This window comes from Mus caroli, chromosome 5 (genome assembly GCF_900094665.2).
Source record: "Mus caroli chromosome 5, CAROLI_EIJ_v1.1, whole genome shotgun sequence".
NCBI lineage: Eukaryota > Metazoa > Chordata > Mammalia > Rodentia > Muridae > Mus > Mus caroli.
This window is the reverse complement of record NC_034574.1, coordinates 74,976,511-74,998,606: the sequence shown is the minus strand read 5'-3', so window position 1 is coordinate 74,998,606 and position 22,096 is coordinate 74,976,511. Positions and strand designations below refer to the sequence as shown.

At 37.8% G+C, this 22,096-nt stretch overlaps 1 protein-coding gene across 23 annotated transcripts in view; it reads right to left on the bottom strand.

The window, feature by feature from the left end:
- Positions 1-22,096, bottom strand: part of Adgrl3 (adhesion G protein-coupled receptor L3) — a 762,557-nt gene that overhangs the window by 234,127 nt on the left and 506,334 nt on the right. For all 23 annotated transcript variants that reach the window (XM_029477382.1, XM_029477372.1, XM_029477362.1 and 20 more), the window contains one exon: positions 8,723-8,803. In XM_029477382.1, the coding sequence (XP_029333242.1) occupies positions 8,723-8,803 (81 nt within the window). The remainder of the gene's footprint in view (positions 1-8,722; positions 8,804-22,096) is intronic.

Here is a 22,096-nt window from a genome sequence, read left to right as displayed (position 1 = left end):
CACACACACACACACACACACACACACACACACACACACACACACACCAGTAATATAACCTGCTTCATGGACTTACAAAAATAATGAACTAACACTCAGTGTCAACTCCCACAGAGCAGAGCAGAGCAGGGAACACACAATGGGTGTGCCCATACCAGGTCCACTCAGAAAGCTGGTATTTCCAGGAAGTCCTAAACAATATTATGGATGACTTCATTTGGGAAATACACTTGGGAGAAATATGTGAATTAATTTTTGTTTGGACATTCAGCTTCAATGTGATTGACATAGATTAGGAGATGGTCCTCAGCTGTACAGTGAGTTCTCTAACATTCCTGTGGCCCTGGCTTCCATAGCTCACACCTTTCCCACAAGCATGGGTAGTAAATTTTAGCTTTTATTGCTAGTCCTCATCAGTGCCTTATTGCCAAGACTTGTGAGCTTGAAAAACAGTTTCTCTCAGAAATGGAGCAACTTTACTAATACTTTTTCTGTGAGAATAAAGGTAAAATGAGACAAACAGATCAAAGGTCCACCAATGACTGTAGCAATCTCTGGAAAGCTGGGCCAGGAGCAGTCTACAGAGAGGAGTCACAGAGCTGGCAGAGAGGCAAAGTTCAGATAACAACCTGGCAGAGGCTGCTGGAAGGTTGCTTAATCCTTCTGATATTCCAAGTGCACAGGGAATAGCTCCAATGAGAGAAAATCGAGTCCACAGAAAGGATCGTTATTGATAACACTGGGGGTCAATGGCCAGAGTGTCATAGGACATGGCTGTATTTGAGAGCTGATGGGTACCAAAATTTTCATTGACTGAGCCAACGCCTATGGAGCATTTGGCAAAACTCTGCTTTCCTTCACACTGGGCTCAATGCTGAGGAGAACACAAGTAGCCTAAAGCCCCAATTTGAAAACTATCACATCGTGTCGCTCTCTTTAAGAATTTTTCTCTGCATATTAGTTATAAATCACAAGAGACCAGACGGATAAACTAGTTTTTTTTTTTTTTTCTGAGTGATAACTATTGAGTTTCATACAACCTGTTTGGGAAGCATGTTATAATCAGCTTACAAGATCCCCCTTCGGACAAAAGTGAATAAAAATCTATTTTATCATTATGTGTAAAATTTCATTTCAATTAATTTCAATCCAAATTTAATTACAAATATATAGTAGGATGGTTCTGTACTAAAGACTATAAATGTCAAAGTGATGCCAAATCTGAAGAAAGAAGTCGTGGGATAATTTTGAGACTACATGAGACACAGTGTGCTATCATTTCCTATGTTTGAGCCAAGGGCCATGCGAATTGAAACAGGCTTACTTTAACATTAACAGTAAGCTACGCTCTCTTCCTGTATCTTAGATGTTCACCGTGTACTTTTTGACAGTTTTGATAGATTTATTTATGTGTATGATTGTTTTGCTTGCATATGTCTGTGTACCACATGCATGGGTGGTACCCAAGGAGGGCGGCGTAGTGTCAAAATTTCAGGAATTGCAGTTAGTGGTCGTTGTGAGCTCCCCTGTAGGAGCTGGTGATCAAACCTAGGTCTTCTGCAAGAATAAATGCTCTTAACCACGGAGGTAGCTCTCTAGCCCTTCACAGTATGCATTACATTATATCACCTCTCAAAAAACCCAAATATCGTGTGGAATTTAGAAGTGCATGAGAGAGTGGTAACACGTCTGGAGCACATAAACATGACCTCAGTGGCCATATTACAAGCTTCCAATTTATTCTCTTGAGAAAAATGGGGGGAGGAGGCTAAGAAATTCATGTCTCATTTTACAGTGTGTACAGGTTAGCAAGCTAGGGAACCACCATCATAGACCATTAGAGAACAGGCCTGGAAATGCTTGAGGAAGAAGGACAGATGTCACAGTCCAATTTTATTTTAATCAATCTAAATTTTTTATTTTTTTTATATATTTTTTTACATTTCACTGGATGATACTGTGTGTTAATGACTCTAATTTGTGATGCTAAACCGTTGGCTCAAGACTATTTTTAACGTGAATGCATCAGGCGGCACCATCTGCTTATTTAGAACTTTAAAAAATATTTTCAGTGTGTGGATTTGCTCATTGTAATTTAATTCACACATGGAACTTAATGCTTAGCATTATTCTACTCCATTGATTATGTGCCCATTGAACCATGATTATCTTACTGAGTTTATTGCAGGAAAAAAATGTTTAAAAATAAACATTCTATTCAAATGTAAGTAAACCTTTTGGCCTTTTTCTTAGAATGCAAGTTGCAACTTAACTTTTAAAAATGCAGTGTACTTCATTACTATGTATTGAGATCCTACCGAGTGTGTGTGTGTGTGTGTGTGTGTGTGTGTGTGTGTATTTCAAAGGCAGTATGATCATTGCTAACCATCATCCTGGAAGGCAGAATTGACTCAATAGCTAACAAGATTTTTATAGGTAAAAATATCCAAAATATTAAAAATATTGTTATTGTTTATATTACAAAAGGAAGAGCCCAAAATTTATGCTTTTTTTGTCTTGTTTTTTTATTTTTTCTTTTTTTTTTTCTTTTTAACTTGACGTAGACTTTTCTAAGTACAATTGCCATTGATGTTGGTGAGAACAGAAGGCCAGAGAGTTTAGGGCTAGGCACTTCAATTCTTGTCTGTCTCGAAATGTCCCTGGTTCTGTCCTGGACAAATACCAAAAATGCCTGAAGGAGAATCTTTGTCACCCCCAGATGCCTGGTTATAGGCCAACTAGACTGATCCCCAGCCTCCATGCCTCACCCCAGTTTGTGCCCTACCTCCAATGGAAGTCCTCAGACTAGTAGTGTTATGGCACCTTGCATTTGCTGGACCCCTGCCAGGAACTCTGCCCTTCTTATCCTTAAAATTCCAACCTCCAAACTCTAGTCAATGTTTCCCTATAACCAGGAAGCCTTTGGCACCCTAACTCCTGAGGTAAAGCCCTCATGAGGCAAGGAAGTCTCCATTGTACTTAAAAGACTCCACTCTGGACCCCAATTACTTGTTTCAATATGAATAATCCCTGTTAAGGTTGTTACAAAACTGAATATGACAACAATAAAATATCAAAGACATTTGTAAACAAAGGATCAACTGTGGAACTTGCCCTAACAGGTACACAGGAACCTCAGATTCCATAAGCTTCTGCTTCGGATTCTGACTCCAGAGTCTTCACAGAGTCTCCCACAAGCTCCTTGCCTGGGTGATGCTGTTCATCACACACATGATTCTGAGGGAGGACATTTTGCAAATGAAAAGTTTGGAGGCAAAACAAAGACTGGGAAGAAGGATTGGGGACCATATAAGAGGTCAATGTGTCTATTGGAACTGGAGCTACCGGCTGAAGCTGCCAGGTGGGTGCTGGGAATGGAACCTGGGTCTTCTAGAATAGAAGCCGATGCTCTGAATCACTGAACTATCTCTGTAACGCCAAAAACTGGGATTCTTAATGAATCCTCCTAGGAACTACAATTTACACATCTGTCACAAAATATCCAAGGCTCCAGTATTTCTCTCACTTTCACTTGTATAAAATTGGGGAATGTGTCTCAAAGGCATGCACATATTTTCTATGCAGATATACATATATAATGAATTCCATTAAGTTGACTACAAATTGTAACAAATGTTTTAATAATGAATGGTTTAAAAACAATAGTGCTTCTAGACAAAGCTTTTTTCTTTTTTTAGAAGTACTGATTAATGAGACATATGTCAAGAAAAAATAGTGTAATGGTGAATGCTGATTCAGGAGCTTGTTTTTATTAAGTAGTTTATGGTGAAGGCTGTGACTATTTTTTCTATTTATAGTGGCTTCTCTGCTTAATTACCTTGTAATGTATTGTGACATTAATGCACTAGTAAACTACTGGAATTTACACCCCTATTCAGTAATAAAATCTGTAAATTGAAGAATGCACATAAAGTCATTGCAGGCATAAATTATGTGACCAAATGCCATGTATGGTCACATTGGACTTAAAGAACAGAAACTCTCAAATTTACTCATTAGTGGGTAAGTGCCACTGAATTTATTTTCGATGGCTACTTTATAGCCATAGAGAGTACAACAGTTTACTAAAGAGGGTTTTGTAAGTTGTTACGCTTTTTCTTTTGGGTTCCTAAGAAAATACTGGGTATAATTCAGCTGCACAGAGTTAAAAAGGAACATCTGAAAAGCAAGCAGAGAAATGCCATACATTCTCATAAAGAATGACAGTGCACAGGACAGACAGTTGGACTCATGAACCAAACCCAAACTGAATCATCATTAAGCCAGAATGAAGAGAGGGGTGTGACAATCTGAAACAGATGGAACCGTGTACATATGTTTACTCTGTGTGTGTGTGTGTGTGTGTGTGTGTGTGTGTGTGTGTGTGTGTGTGTGTGTAAAGCATAGTGTTTTCATTATCATGTATATTAAGTAGGGAAACTGATGCAGAAAGGAAATAAAGAAAACAGAGGGAACAATCAGACCATTGAAATAGTTTTTCTGTGTTCAATATACACAAAACTATAATAGAATTTAGGAGAAATAAAAGCTAATTGGCTAGCCGATATTAGTTTACCTGTGGATCATATAAACTGTTATATAATCTCACAAAAATACATAGCATTCCACATATTCAAAAAACCTGATGCCATCTCAAGCCAAATATAAATCTCTAACATGCAAGAGAAATTCTTTCCCATCATCCTCTCTCTTTTCCCTCTCAACTAACAGAAGAATATGAATATGGAGAAAGATGTATAATTTGACTGTACATGAAATCAGTATTAGTATACAGTCTATTCAAAAATCATCATTGAGTATAACATTTGATAGCTGAGTAGAAATACTTTGAAACTAGAAACTAATGATCGTGTTATACCATCTCAGTGTCCTTTCTAATATCTGTCCTTGAATGAAATGTCAGTCTTTGAAAATATGCAACCTTTTCATGTAATAGGATTTTGATAGTTTCTCTTAATCCTCTCTAATTAAACTGTCTCTTGGATTCTGTGTGTGGCATGTGTGTATGCATGTAAATGTGGGCATGTGTGTGTGCAGTGCATCTATGTGTGGAGGCATGAGGTAGAGGTTGGAAGTCTTTGTCAGTCCCACTCTTATCTTATTCACTGAAGCAGAGTCTCTGAATTCAATCCAGAACTTACCATCTGCCTTGTCTGGCTAGCCAGGTTGTTTTGTAGATCTCCCATCCCTGGCTGTCTAGCAATGGAATTACAAACACATCACCATGCCTATCTGTAGATTTTCTGTAGGTTCTGGAAACCTCATCTTTACAGTTGGGGGTCAGGTGCTTTAACCACTGAATCATCTGTGCAGCTCCTAAATGTTACTTCTTAGTAAAACAAACCAAAGGTTGTTTTACATGAGGTAGTGACTATAAATGCAAATGGCCGAGAGTCTGTGGGTCAGTTCATGTTGAGCATTGTGTGAGCATCGGGAACTGTGAAGACAGTCACTCTATGACTATGCATGCCTATTGATGCCTTCTTTATTTGGGTCTTGTTTAGGCAACCATGTTGAAGAGAATTCATGGTGTAGTTACTCTGACTAATTTTTTTTAAAGTTATATAAAAATATATGTCAAACTCTACACAGTCTGACATAAATATTAAGCATCAGTGGCTATGGCTATGAGTGATCATTGTTCATTCTGTTTCAGCTCAAAACCACTCATCAATATGAAAGGGACGCCATTGGAAATCCAGGTTCTTGACCATGGCGACCTACTTTCCTGTGAATTTCTCAAGGTCTGGTATGAGCCAGGTACTTAATATGTATTGTTTCCTTCTGATAAGCCTGACACACTGATCTAGTAGTTTATGTTGGAGAGATGGCAGAGCAACCTCGTTCCAAAGCCAATTTTTTTCCCTATACACTGCTGCAATGAACTCAAATAGCAGTAATAGCTTTATATTGTGCAAGACCTACCAAATGTCACTCTGCTCCATGTCCCTGCTCCTCACAAGCGTGTTAAATTCCACCTTTAGGTCTGTGAGGTGGTTAAAGACACTCAAAGCAAGAGTGCCTAAAGCTTCCACATCAAACATTTCAGAGTCATGCTAGATTTATTTCATTTATACATGGCTTTACAAATGTCTTAAATTCTACTTCTTTGTGAGTCTTCCCTCAGAAAAAAATAATTCACCTCTTCTCTTGAAGTCTGAGGTTGGCTACATGACTTTCTGTGACAAGCAAGACATCAACTAGCACAACTCAAGGAGAGGCTCAGCCAAATGAAAGTCCTTCCATTACTCGGACTCCCTTCTGCCGTGATAGTGAAGGTGGTAGACAAGATTGGAGATCAACAGGAGACATGAGGCCACTACCTTATATGACAGCAAGACAAGTGTCAAAATTGTGTGACACACTCCCTTACAAATCCAGCCAGAGTGCTGACCACTAAGCACACCTCAGCACAAAGTCAGTCCAACCAATCATCGCTGTGGTCCTATGTTTGCTGTCTAGATTTATCACTTTTTGGAGTAGATTCCTTATCCACTCCAGCCATGACTTTATTTAAATACTCTTTCTCAAATTATACTGGGGTCATATCTAAAGAATGGAATATTATGATAAAGTACTCATGTAAATAGTCTTTCAGCCTTAGTGAGAACCATATTCTAATAATGAGGATGTACAAATATCAACATATCAATTCAAATTCATGCCTTCTCTTGGTGAGGGATTCTGTTGTTCTCACCAGGTATCTCTATCACTTTGCATTGCTATAACAAAATATTTGAGACAGGATAATTTAAAAAGAAGATAAAATATATTTTCCCCACAGATTTGGAAGCTCTGAAATCTGAGAGCAAGAGGCTGTGAGACTCAGCGTTGTAAGAAGGTTGTTCTCTGGAGCTAAGATGATCACCTTCACATGGAAGGGAAGGAGCCCAATACAGCACCTACCTAGTTTCTTCCCCTTTTATTTTAGCACCAAAGCATCAGGGAGAGTAAAGGCTCTATTTTACAGCTATTGCACTCAGGGTTAAATTTCAAATTTCAACTTTGGAACTGGAAAAGATATCAACATTCAAGCTACCTTAGCTTGACACAATCAACACAGCCACATAAGAGGCACCTCTGTCCCATCCCTTTGCTATTGAGTCAGATATAAGCCTCTAGCAATATTTTTCAGATCCTCTCATCAGGAATAATTCCAGTTAAGTGTGCCATCATCTTTTATCTTAATTACTGAGAGTCACCTTTCTTTGCCAACACCTTTCCCAGCTAGCTCATCATCTACCCTGATGTCACAGAGATTATCCTTGTCTCCAGAGCTGATACTATGGTACATTATTCATTTTAGAGGAAGCACCCCAAAAGGGCTTTTTCTCTGGACAAGGTACAAACTCTTTGGTATAAGATATGGAATCCTTTAAAAGTTGTCACATTTCATCATTCTAACCATCCCTTCCCTCATGCTCTTTTAAGAACAAAGAAAACCTCATACTTTCTGAGTTAGCTCTTTGTGCCATCTCCCATGGGATTCCCTTATGTTCCCTGTATTTTTTTCTCTTGAAGAACAGAAAAAAAAATTTTTTTCAGCAGTGTTTACTCCATCACTTTTCATGGCTGGTCATTTGGACAGAAATCACTGGGGTACTTTCCACTACGGACCAAGCTCAGACCAGTGGCTGGGATATAGTAATTAGGGCAATATGTCCTCCAGGAGCAAACAGACAAGCAAGAAAAGCACACACCCTTGCCAATAGAATACAATGTCTCCTGGGAAATAACCAAGGCACTTGGGCATAGAATGACTCTTTGGAAATCATGGAACTCTGCCAGACAGGTGGAAAATGCACAACCTCCTAGTCCACTAGAACCTTACAGGATGCACAAAAGATAAGAGACTTGTGCCAGCAGGAAATGCTCACACAGAAGTCATGCACAAAAAAATATAAATAGATAAAAATAAAAATAAAAAAATAAAATAAATGCACGCCTACTGACTTTTGCCAAACCACTGATGGGTTTATTAGAAAATGTGCCATATTTAAGACCAAAAGATTAACCTGCATATACTTGTTAGTTATAAAACTGGAAGGCATGACTGTGGAACATGAGGTTTGAACACTATAAAACATTTTGAAGATTAGGGACTGGAATTTCCTTAAAAACAGAAAAAAATGAATTCTGGCTTTACATATCCTGCTAATAAATGTTACCTTTCAATTTCTATTGTGCCTTAGTAATAAAAATATTTCCAAGTGAATAGTGACTTTTGTTGACATCCATGTAAGATAGCTGTAATTTATATGATTTTATGGATCAACAATTATATTGACATCACAAAGACTTTTAAAATTATTCATTAAAGTAATAATCTTCAAGGAAAAATTCTTTCACTGTGACTTTGATTATGACATTACAAGCAAGTATCCTACTCTAAAAAAATTCAATGACAGAAAAATAAATCTGAGCAATGATCTGGTGATCTGTCACCCTGAAAAGAATTCAAATAGTCCTCTTTTCAATGCCCTAGGATACATAGTTTTTGAATAAATGGACTCATCTATTTCTTGGAACAGTATTTCATGCTTCTGTTTATACGTATGATTTTTTTCACATGCTACTTTTCATTTTCATTTTTGAAATGGTACTGCACTGCGAATGCATATTACAACCTCATCTAGTTTCATTCATTCCCCTTACTCAGCACTGAACACTGCTTCTTTTGCCTCAAGTCAAGAAAACTCACCTCTGACAGGGGGTCTTTCTAGTTCAGAGTCGAGGTGAATTGGTGGAGAGATGTAGGAGACTTGTCCATGATGTATTGGCCCTGTGAACACAAGAGAAAATGTTAAGACATCATAGGGACCATGAGATGTCTCAGTGGGTAAAAGTACCTGCTACCAAGGCAGACTACCTGAGTCGGGATCCCTAGGCCAACATGGTGGAGGAGAAAAATGACTCCAATAAGCTGTTTCAACATTGAATCTCAATAGACATGGCCCGAGTGTTCGGATACACACACTAAATGAATAAACACATTATAGCTTTCTTTTAACTTAAATTTTATTACCACGTTCTAACACTTTTATTCTACATAGAAAACCAGTGTAACTTAAAAAATAATCTTCTTAAACATAAACCAAAACACCAGCCAATTCAATGATTTTTCTTTCTAACCAAGATGGATTTTTAAGATGATTTATATATTTAGTTGGGAGTTTCCTTTCCTTCCTTCTTTCCTTCCTTCCTTCTTATGGGGCCCAGGCTGACTTTAAACTTGCAATGTAGTCAGGAATGACTTGCCTATATTTCTCAACTGCTGGGACTACAAATGAGTGTGTGTGTGTTGTGTTTGTTTAATATTTTGTTTTTCCTTCAGTGAGATTATAGATAATTATGGAGTGATAAACTGGGATTTCAGAAGAATTGAGAGCCTCAAAATTCATATATCCATCTGATTAGTTTAACTTATAAGTTATTAGGAAGAAGTGAACTTTCAGCATTCTGGCTCCAGAGCGTGAGCTTCAGAATTGGAGGCATTGCCTGTTGTATTTATTTCACTGCCCATAAGTGCTAAGCAATCTTCAGATGGGCACTTGATGGACGGGTAATAACTGGATGGTACTTAGGATGCTAAAACCCTGACACACACGTTTTTCCCTAAGGCATTTCTCCCACAGTCAGAATAGAAAGTCATTCTAACTTGCTTGTTTTAATTTGATGGAAAAGAAAGAACTAGCCAAAATTCACACAGCAAGTAGATGGGTTCATTCTCTATTCTTAGAAAGCATTTTCCCCATCTCGCGTGTCTTTGTAATATATTTTATCTTATATTTTATCTAATAAATAAAAATACAAATGTTGATTTGAAAAATTAAATGAGCATTTTTTAAAAGTTCAGTTATTTTGCCAGCCTTGGGGACATAGTACAATTATGCCCTCCCTGATGCCCATTAATAAACACAAAGAGAAGGAAGACGAAGTGAATTTAGAAAAAAATGTCTAATGTTCAAAGTAGTTATCGTTTGTACTGAAGATCCAGCAAGCAATTAGGATTCTGAAGCAAGAAAGAATAATTACAAAGTCATTTCATGTTCTGAAGCAACGTCGTACAAAGAAGACTTGGGTAGAGGTAGAGAAGCCACCACTTTCTTCCTATGGGGGAATATGTAGTTATACTTCACGCATTTACTATAACCATTTACAGGGTTGTTAATCTCTTCTCCTAAACAAGGAAAGTTAATGACACATAGATTATGATAACAGTTAGAGTAACCTTCCCGTTTCAAGTAATATTCGACTTGTAATAAACACCGTTGATTCCTCTTACGAGGCACATTTCAAATAATTAATATGGCTCCCCATTGATAGGAGCTGCTGTGGCTCCCAGCGCTTTCCTCACTAGCAGTAGAGATGGCGGAGCTGAGATAATGCACACAGTCCTCAGAATGGTAACTAAGAATTCTGTACATCCACTGCTGTACTCCAGTGGAGTACTTAAAGCACTATTATAAAGTGAAGGAATGCATTACCAGGTATGCAGTTACCAGCCCATGCTGAATATGGCTTATTAAAAAGTTCACATTAGCTTAACTGTAAAACCACCTGTTCAGATTCACTGTATGGTTGGCTGAAAAAAAAAAAACATTTTTTGCTTTTAAAGTCTGGTATCGAAGAGGCATAAATCAGTGTAAAAGGCTAATTTTTGTAAATAAAAATAATATGTCACTGTCTTGGCATTTGCCCCAGTAATCTCACGGCATGAACTAATATTGGTTTCATGTCTGTTACTGGAATATAGCTTTTTACCATATTTGACAAGAGCTACCAGGCAGCTACCAATGAACATCCACCAGCACACAGACTATTTGCAATGTGAATGTGCACATATTTTAAAGCAAAGACACAAACATGAAGGGACAGGCAACTTTATGAAGCACTTGTAAGGCTAGGATTGTTTTGATCAAAATGTGGTTTTAATTTATCATATCATTTTTCCTCAAAGAAAGTCTCTGTACACTAAATCCTTTGGAAAACATGAGCAGACTTTAAAGAGATGCATAGCCTCTTTGTAACTGTCACTCTTATATTCTGTTTGAAGAAAGGGGGTAGTTCATAAATGTTTTCTTCTTCTTGGCCTACAGGTATAGGGAGTCTGGAGATTACACTGTGGGCACTGAGACGGGACTATTAGCAGCACATTTAGTATCTTATTCTTTCTCAGTCCTGGGGAAAAAAAAATCTAGCAAACTGAAGATGGCCTGTGTCAGGGAAAGCTATACTGACTGTAAATGACAGTCGCAAAAGGTGAGGAAGACATTGAAGTTCTGACTTGGAGAACAGACACTAGAAAGTATGAAGCCTGCTGCTGACTCGTTTGTTAGCATTAGCCATACGATTGGAAATCACCTTTAGAGCACTGTAGGTCAGTAGTATCTCCACAAAGATACATAAAAATATAATGCCTTTCTTATTATGTGGCTAAGAATAGTCACCAGAGAATGGAGAGTACAATATGCAGTTTCAAATGTCACAACTGAGTCTGCGAAGTACTCCCCTCTTTATTAAGAATTATTTCGGGAGGGGGGGGTGGTCCAGAGAGAGGGTTCAGTGTTTAAGAGAACTGACTGTTTTCCTTGTTTGATTATCAGCACCTCATGGTGGGTAACAATGGTTCTTCCTTCCAGTTTCAGGGGATTTGACATTCTCTTCTGGTCTCCAATCCCTGTACATATGTGGTACACAGATATATATGAAATCAAAGCATCCACACCCCCAATTTTTTTAAATCTCTAAAAAAATTATTTCAAAAAGTAAAATTCAATAATTACTTAAAAATATCAGTAAAGTCATTAATAAGCTTCACCATAACTTTGCCTATGTGTTCAAGGTCCTGCATTCAATTCCCAGCTTTACCAAGAGAAAACAAAATTAAATCACTTCATTACAACTTCATCAGGTTAAAAACTTGGTAAACAACTCTAGTTTAAATAGATTTCACAAGTCCTCTAAGAGAAGTGCATATCTGCTCTTTAACCATAAACACCAAGGGCATTCTTACAGACCAGTATGATCTGAAGAGGGGTGAGTAAGAGGCATTCTTATAGACCAATAACAACTGGGCTGTGGATGAGCCTGGTGCTGTTTGTATTTTGATGCTAATTCTGATCTCCCGGGAGGGGCAGCAGACAAGGAGTGAGTTACCTATAGTCAGGTGACTTGTTGTGAATCAATCCCGTAATGAATAAAGGATCCAATCATTGGGCGTGTAGGCGGGGCTTCCGGGTTGGACAGAGGAAGAGAGGAATCAGGAGAGCGGTCCTTTTGGATGGGACAAGATGTACTTACGAGTGTCTCCCGGTTTCAGGATTTGCCAAGAGAGGATTTAGATTTAATATAGCTTACAAGCTGGATTTTAGTTGTTGCTCTCAGCAATTGAGTTACCCTTGTTTCTGGACTAAGTTTGTGTTGTGTTTTCCTTTACTTGGCAGCTCATCTGGGTTCAAGAGAGAAAGCTAGGGCAAACTGTGTGTTTGCCTGAAGTGTACCACAAAGGTAGTGGGGGTTTTGAAACATGGGGCTGGCATAGTAGTGACCCACCAGTAGGAACTTAGCAAGCTGGGTGGACAGACTATGGAGCACTGAGTCAGAGTCTCCACTAGATCAAAACAGGTGGGCCATGCACTGGAGGGCAATGCCAGCCAGGCTGCCTGGGCAGAGTTGTTGGCTCAAGCGGAGAACATGCTGGCTCTTTTTATTATTTCCTGCAACACAACTGTTTGGGGTTTCATTGTGGATACCAATCTCAATGTTCTTACTTAGTGTGTGTGTGTGTGGGGGGGTGGTGGTGGTGGTGGTGGTGGTGGTGGTGGTGCGGATAGAACAGAGACAGATACAAAGAAACAGAATTGAGATTCCTAGATTGACAGATACTTAGGTGGTTAGAGAGCCAAAGAGGTAGCAGAATCTGAAAGCATTCACTTTCTCTAAAGAAGATGATGTCTGACAGTATACTGTCAGAAAGCCCTTAAACAAAGAAGGTAAAAGGCTAGGACTAAATACCCGATATTCTTTCTACTCCTTGAGTTCTGCAACACAAATCCCAGCATACTAATTAAGGAAAATAAGGAGGAGGCTGCTGACTATGCTAAACATTTGGCCAAGAGAATGAAGGAAGCCAATGTGTGTGTGTGTGTGTGGGGGGGGGGGTCTTCAGGGGGACTTCCAGGAACAGATTGCTAAGAGACCTAGGCCGTTGTCACTGAGAGCTTCTGCTTGTGAGTCCAGCCAAAAATAAGTCTTTAAGAACAACAAATAAATGGTCAGTTCTTTAAGCAACAACATCTTCACCACAACAAACACAACAAAACCAAATGAGATAACCAAGAACCTCCCCACAATATGAGGTTTAGGCATAAGGATTACTTTACGGCAAAGACAATTGAGAATCAACACATGTTCTCATCTCCCTATCTGTCTAAAAGCAAAGTACGCATTTCCAGGTAAGGTATCAGTGGAGGAGAGAAACCTTACCATGGAATGTGAAGCGTTTAAGATGAGATGTCATTAAATTGTCAAAAGTTCAGCGAATTCTCCCTAATATCCCAGTCTGTTGCCCAAAGAAAATCATGTTTTGAAGGGGAAATTCTTTATCCTTTGTTAAAAGAACATATAATGTTCTCTGAATGGAACTGCTAGTTTACAAATATTTAAATATACTAGTAAGAATCTTGTGTTTTCTGTCTCTAATAGGCCTTTGGCTAGGTGACTTTTCAAACTCAAAGAAGATACACTAAAAAACAGAGGAAAGTTTCCTTCTTGGCATAGAAGATTGACAGGAACAAAATTAGAGACCAGCTTCCAAGTTCATTTTCATTCAAATATTATTGAGGTCAAATAACTATATATATGTATATATTTTTATATAGTTTTATATATTCAAATATATATTCATATATATACATATGTTTTCTAATGTATCATATATATACATATATGTTATAATGCACACATGTATATATGTGCTGTGGTACAATTCATGTACCATAAAGTTCCTTCAAGTTATAATTCAATATTTTTAGAAAAATATATCAAGGGACTTGCACAACTCACCCCTGTAATTAATTGTAGACCAATTTCCTCACCACAAAAAGAGAACCCCCAGCTTCATTAGCCCTCCCTCCTCATTTCTCCTCAATTTATCTCTGCTCTAGGCAATCACTTAGCTCATTTCTTTCTCTATAGATTTGCTTATTCTAAACTTTTCTTATAAATGGAATTACATGTCCCCCTTTGTTATCAGCTTTTGTCACTCAGCATAAATTTTCAAAACTCCTTTATGTTGTAAATCATTACTTCATTCCATTTTCTCATCAAGCAATTTTTATTTAGCAGCTCCTCCATATTTTATTTATGCAATCATCAATTCATGTGATAATTTTCACATCCTGACTACCACGAAAACCTCTGTCAGGACCTCACAAGTTTGTCTTTGGTGCGTTTTTCTTTGATAGCTTCCTGGGAGGAGGATTATAGCATCTTAAGGAAATTCTCACCCTACTTACATCCTTTGAGGAACTTCTAGATTGATTTTAAAAGATTCCATCATTTGACTTTCCACAGCAAGGAGGCATTCAGAAAAACATGGAGACCCTTTCCAATTTTGTTTTCTTTTAAGATGATAGAACAATAAATTCAAGGTTGGCCAGATGCTGAAATAGTCTCATTTAAAATGGCTGAAATCTAGAGAATAAGCAGTCTTACTGAGTAAGTACCAAATTAATTAATTAATTAAAAAAAAAACAGAGACTGTGGGCCTAGTGTTGTGTAGTTCATCCATACTAAGAGGATACAGGGAGATGATACTCTTGTAAATGGAGAAAAAAATGAGAAAGAAGAATAAGTCATGCTTTGAAATAAAAATCTAAGATACTGTGTGCTGGGCATGTTAAAAATGCAAAAAAAAATTTTAGTCTGGTCAATAGAGCCCAGAGCTGTAGCGAAACTGTCAGGCTATTGTGAATTCTGAAAAAGGAGTATTTTTCTCCTTTCAATGTCTTTTCAACTTTCATTTAATTTCTATTCATTGAAGAACCCCATGCAATTTCTACTAGGGTTCAAATATAGAAAGGATTTGACCAGCTATCAGTAGGGCAAAGGTTTTATTTTTTTTCCTCTCTCTCTCTACTTCCCAATACCTCACTTGCACATCTGAGAGCAAAAAGACATTTCACAGAACCATAGAATTGAGAGAGAAAGACATTTAATAGCTTATAGCCCAAACCCACGTTTTAGTACGAAGAGATTGACAGCTTGGGGCGCTGAAGAGTTTTTCAAATGACAATCTGAGTGGCTGTCATTAGGATGACAGTAGAGACAGTAAGAAAGAATCCAGTAGCCTCTCTACCATGCCACCTGGGAAGCTGCTGCAGGAAGACATTGTTTCCTAGGTGTGTGGAGCATGACTTTTCAAAAGTCTAGAGATACTATGAGGTTGAGAGCCATTTGCTTATGAAAATATACATTTGTTTTCTTCAACTAGAGGCAAGCCACTTAGAAGATCGTACTTCTTGTCTCAGGTTTCCTCTATTAGCATGCAGCTTCTGACACTCCTTAGCTGCCCAGGGCAACTAATATGGCACCGGGACCTCAATCCCCTCATTTGTATGATGGGTTGATAAAATTGCTGACCTCAGAGGTTACTGTGCACATCATATGAATCTGTAAACACGAACTAATGAGAACAGTGTTTGGTACAAAATTAAGTATTTAGCAATGTTTAGCTATTTTAATTACAGATTCATTCTTTCATTAATAATTCATCAGTCACAGGTACCCTTTAAAGTAGTTTGCATTTATCACACAATAAAGTGCTAATTCATATCCTTAAGTAGATGGAGAAAAAAGTAAGCACTAATCGCAATTACATCAACTATATTATGGGTTCTAGGGGCTAAGCACAAAAAGAAAGGCTTAAAATTGGGCACACAGAGTTCCAGCGGAGAGAGACAGGCTTCAGTTTTTTGAAGTATGCTAAGTGAAGGCCTGACTTAGTTGTCCTGACAGCATCAGAAGCATCAGAAGCACTGGAGAGATGACTCTGATGGAGAAATATGCAGAGATCAAAAGGGAATGGGCAGGGTGGTCTCAACAGATAAATGTCCTTGCCTGAAGACCACCCTGTATCCTGGAACCCAGATAGAGGTGGGATAAGAAAACTCCTTTCCTCCTTAAAATAAAACAGTCCTCTGTCCTCCATATGGTATATATGTGTGTGTGTGTGTGTGTGTATTAAAGTCTCAGGTTCAATTAGCTTGTGTGTTGGAAATTGAAACCAGAGCCCTGACTGCTAACTCTGTTAACCACTTTTTTTTTCTATAACACATAACCAAGATGAGAGCATTGATAAGGAAGAAATGTTTATTTTATTATTGAAATATCAGTTCTTGCCACTTGGCCCCTTGCTTTTGAGCCAGTTACAAGGCATCATATTTTGGTAAGTAGGGAGAGATATGTGGTGCCCACCTCCTTACAGCCTAGATGTGAAACAGGAAAAGGGCTTAGGGTACCTACTGTTCTCAGCTTCTCTGAGGATCTCACAACAACACTTAACTATTTTCTATGGCACCCCACCTCAACAAGGTTCCACCACCTCCTAGAAGTCCCTCTGGTTCGGTTCACTGAGAAGTCCTTAGGCAGATACACTTATGTTGCTGTATCACACTCAAACCTTAGGACCAGGTCAGTGTTCTGCACTTAGCTGTAAGACTAGACTTCAACGTGCTTTTGATGATTAAGGTTGAATATGTTGCTAGCAAATATGTTGGTATGAAAGGCTTTTTTTCTGTCTCACTTCAAAGGTAGATATATGCTTATAAAAATAATACTGTCAACACTGAGCAGTGCATAAAAACAGCATACATAAAATACGGAGACAAATGGTTTTTAAAGTGAACCTAAGGTAAAAACCATATTTCATCACAATAATGTCCTCACTGGTTTTTGCATTTGTGCTACCTCTCTACTTATTTTTTCTTTACTATCATACAGTGTTATAATTGAGCTTCATACCTTATTGTTATGAAGGTAAATTTTATGCTAATTTGTATTTGCTTAAAATTCAATTGATCATTTTGATTATTATATATATATATATATATATATATATATATACTCTTTAAGAAAAATAAAATACAGTATTATTATTTTGCTTTAACAACTTTCAGGACTAGTGTAAGTCATATTTCTTTGCTCTTCACAAAAGACTTCATGTGAGAATAATAGGTCCTAAAATAAAAACCGTATTTAAGAATGACATATTTAATTTTCTCATTTATGTTTGCAAAACAACCCTGACAGCAGCTTAACTTTATCGTTAAAAGGTTTGATTCATGCCGAAAATAATCTTTACTCCAGATAGAAACTACCAAAGGTCAGTGAGTACTTCTGAAAATCTGCTCATGCCTAGCATGATAACGAGCTTTCTATTCTTCATACTCTACTCTAAGCATAGCCTCAGGCATTGTTAAAGTCAGTTTTCCAGTGACAAGGTTAGCACCAATCAAAAGCAGCTACTAAAAGAAGTTTCTAAGGATGCCAGTTTGACACCTTCTGCTTCTGATTTCTTTTCCCTCCTTGAACTCATTTGAAAGACTTACTTAATATTTTTATTTATATGAATGAGAGTGCGCCTGCATGAGTTTATGAGCACTGCATGGGTGCAGATGCCTGTAGAGTCCAGATGGCTTCAGAATCTCTGGAACTGGAGTTATAGGTAGTTGTGATCTTCCACATCTGGGTCTTTGGAACCAAACCCACATTGTTTGCAATAGCAGTAAATGATCTGGATGGTTAAGACATTGGTAGCCCCCACCTCCACCCCATTGAGGGATGGAGCCACCCACCATCTCAAAAACATTAACCCAGAATTGCTTCTATCTAAAGGAAATGCAGGATCAAAGAGTAGAGCAGAGGCTAAAGGAAAGATCATTCAGAGACCCCCCCCCCCGCGCCCCCAACTAGGGCTCCATCCCATCTGCAGACACCAAACCCAGACATTATTGCTGACACCAAGAAGTGCTTGCTGATAGGAGCCTGGTATAGTTGTCCCTTGAGAGGCTTTGCCAGATCCTGACCAATATAGATGAGGTTGCTTTCAGTCCAAAGGGACCCCAGTGGAAGATTTAGGGGAAGGACTGAGGGAGCTGAAGGGGATTTCAACTCCATAGGAAGAACAACAATATCAACCAACAGCTCCCAGGGCCTAAACCACCAACTAGAGTCCACATGGAGGGACCCATGGCTCTAGCTGCATATGTAGCAGATATGCATATGCATATGATGCCATCAAGGGGAGGGGAGGACCTTGGTCCTTTGGAGGGGCATACTAGGGTGGGATAGAGGAAGTGAATGGGTGGGTGGAGGAGCACCCTCATAGAAGCAGGGGGCAGGGTGGGATAGAGAGTTTGGAGAGGGGAAACTGGGACAGGAACATTGTAAATATAAATAAATAATAAAAGACATCTGTGCAGCTCCTCCCTTCAACTTTTAATCACACATGTAATTGTGAATTTAGCAACATAGGAGGGAGCAGAAAAACAACTGCATGCTTGATTTACCCTGACCATTTGCCACTGATGGATTAAAATGTCACTGACAGATTTCTCCCTGGTGGGCAGTGTATTATTTCTGGACATGGAGATGGGAGGTTGGTATTATCTAAAGCAAAGGTGTGGAAACATTTCTTTGGCTCCAACTTTTACTATGCCACTAACATAAAGGATTAGATATGACCAAGATGACTCATCTCTCTACCTAGAGTCTGTCAAGATGCGGCAATTCCAGGAAAACATGATGGCTACACTGTTAGAGAAGATCTACAACTCTCTCTAACTGGAGAGACAGGAGACAAGTGGAGAGAGAGAGGTCTGAGCCAAGGGCAATGGTAGTACAGAGGAAGCCTGTGGCAATGTATGTTGGCAGAAAGCTGAGAGAACATGAAAATCACAGGACAAGGCAGGAAAAAAGCCAGGGAGGCCAGGTAGGGCAGTCACAAATGGATAACTGCCAAATTGTAAAACATTCATAAACTCATTGAAAAAAGAAGCCAACAATGAATGTCTAACATCTAGCTTAAGCAAACGGTCAACTCAAAGCCTTTAAAAATTTATCTCCTGTTCTGGTTTAAATAATAATGGCTGCCACATTCTCATATATATTGAATGGCTAGTCATTAGGGGGTGGTACTACTTGAAAATAATTAGAAGGTGTGGCCTTGTTGGACAGACGTGTCATTGGGGGTGGTCTTTGAGGTTTTAAAAGCTCAAGGAAGGTCCACTGTCCCTTTCTCATCTTCTGATGCCTGAAGATCCAGATCTAAGACTCTCAGCGTCTCTTCCAGCACAAGGGCTGCCTTTGTATTTCCCTCTACCATGATGATAATAGGCAAAATAAACTCCTCAAACTGTGAGCAAGCTGCAATTAAATACTTTCCTTTATAAGAGTTGCCTTGGTCATGGTGTCTCTTTATAACAATGGAACATTGACTAAGACATTTCTTTTCTTGATGGAAGCTTCCCTGCCACAGAATATTTTGGAACAAATTCTAGACACCCTATGATTCCACCTATGCTGTCCTTCGCCTCTTTGTCAATACTATGGAGGGGTTCTTCTAATCTCCTGCAATATCATGTTGATACCTACATGTTTAAAAGACACATTAAAATGAATTTAATACAGAACTGTACGCAAAATAAAATCTATAAATTGGCAAGACACAGAAACCTTCTAGAATGAACAATATTCTATTGATCCTAGTGTTAAATATAGTTTTCAATGATTTTGATGCTCACAGATATAGAGCCAGATATGTTTTCTAAAACAAGAAAAGTAGTTTTACTGTTTCTCCTAAATTATGTTTTTTTATGACAGAAAATATTTACATATCTGGTAGGAAACTTATTGGTTAGCTAACTTGGTATTGGATGTTGTAATATAGATAAATAAAATTGGCCTAATACTAAAATTTAAAGTCAATTGTCCTCTTTAAAATATAATTTAGGTCATATATATGCTATGAGAAAAGAAATTAACAGAAAATATAAAGATGGTTAGTATATAGTATACAACAAAGAGCCAATAATTGTGTGTCTTCCCTTTACTAACCTTTTAACATATGCTTTCCTATAGGTTTATTTCATTGTTACGTTTGTGCCTTTTTGAAGTGTTAGTCATTAATATATATATGTGTGTATATATATATATACACACACATATACATATATACGTATACATATATATTCTATATCTACTATGTATATTCTCTCTCTACATAGTATATATATTATTTGATAATAAGTCAAATAAAGAATATTAAACAATATAAATATTTTAAATTATTTTGACTATCTAATTTTTATTGGGACAAAATTGAGACATAAAAAAAATTTGTGTACTATCTTTCTCTTTAGATTCTGATAATGCCCTGATTGTGCACAGTCACATCTTACAATATAGAAAAAAATTGGCTGCTGATTCAAATTGTGTAATTTTCTTTTCTAGGTAATAATCAGATATTACATTTTAAAGGATAGTAGCTATTTTGCTTGTGGTTGTGATAATGAAGTGTATTTAATATTCTCACTGTTTGCTCAAGAATGAGTCATGGATCATTCGTACAGTGTAAGATATCTATATAAAGTGCAGAATGTGATTTTTTATACCAATTCCACTCTGGATCTTATGATATTGAGCAAACTTATACCTGGCAAATGATGATAAAAAGGAAAGAAAGGATCATGAATAACGTCTCATTATTCTCCCATTACCCTCTTATTCATTTGGATATTAATGCATGCTACTATGTGCTTTGTAGAAGTACAGGAAGCCATTACTGAAATCTCAATTCTTGAATCTCAAAATCCAGGATGCATAAAATTATGGTCTTTTTCAGGTAAATGTATTTTTCAAGAATAGCAGATGCCCAGCAAATAAATACATGTAACACAGTAAGTAGTCAGTAAGTACTCATTGTAATTTTTGTGTACAAAATGATGAACCACATAGTGATTAATGCACTGAACATCCCAGGTAGGGGACTCAGGAAAGTCTGATAGACAAACAGTGAGAAATATGCTGACTGGCTCTCTGAGTCAGAATCTATTTTTCATATGCATGCTTCTAATTTTCTTGAAATATTTAGAAATTTAATCCATTACACTGTGAGGTATTTACCTATTTTTAAATTTTTGTATGTCTCTATCTTAGTTCATCTATACCATGTTGAACATTTGGTGGTCAGAAGATGAATTATGGGTATCAATTTTCTCCTTCCCTCACGTGGGCTCTGGAGGATCAATTTCAGGTCACCCGGCTTGGCAGCGAGCACTTTCACTTGCTGAGCCATCTTACTGGCCCTTCATTTCATTTGTTTACTTACTTAATTAATTACATTTTCTTGCTAGGGATAAAAACCAGGATTGATGGCTAGGCAGGTGCACCAATCCTGATGTACTTCCCAAGGGTATAGGTCTATGTAAGAGAAAGAATGAGTGAAGAACTTTTCATGGTATGCACTTTCTGAAAAATATGCAACAGAAAGGTCTTAATTTACAAATCTCTCCAATTCATACTTTTACTTATAGCTCAATTCACCTATCAGAACTTAATTCTTATCAATATGCCAATATACAGCTTAGCTATTAAATTTCAGGAACACACAAAAAGTGACATAGATTTTATATTTACATTTTGTTATGAAAATGTATATACTATTGACAATCTTGTTAACGTGTTTTTCAGAAAACCTTTGTTTTTTTAATTTTTAATATTTTTTATTACGTATTTTCCTCAATTACATTTCCAATGCTATCCCAAAAGTCCCCCATACCCTCCCCCCCACACTTCCCTACCCTGGCCCTGGCGTTCTCCTGTACCGAGGCATATAAAGTTTGCGTGTCCAATGGGCCTCTCTTTCCAGTGATGGCCGACTAGGCCATCTTTTGATACATATGCAGCTATAGTCAAGAGCTCCGGGGTACTGGTTAGTTCAGAATGTTGTTCCACCTATAGGGTTGCAGATCCCTTTAGCTCCTTGAGAACTTTCTCTAGCTCCTCTGTTGGG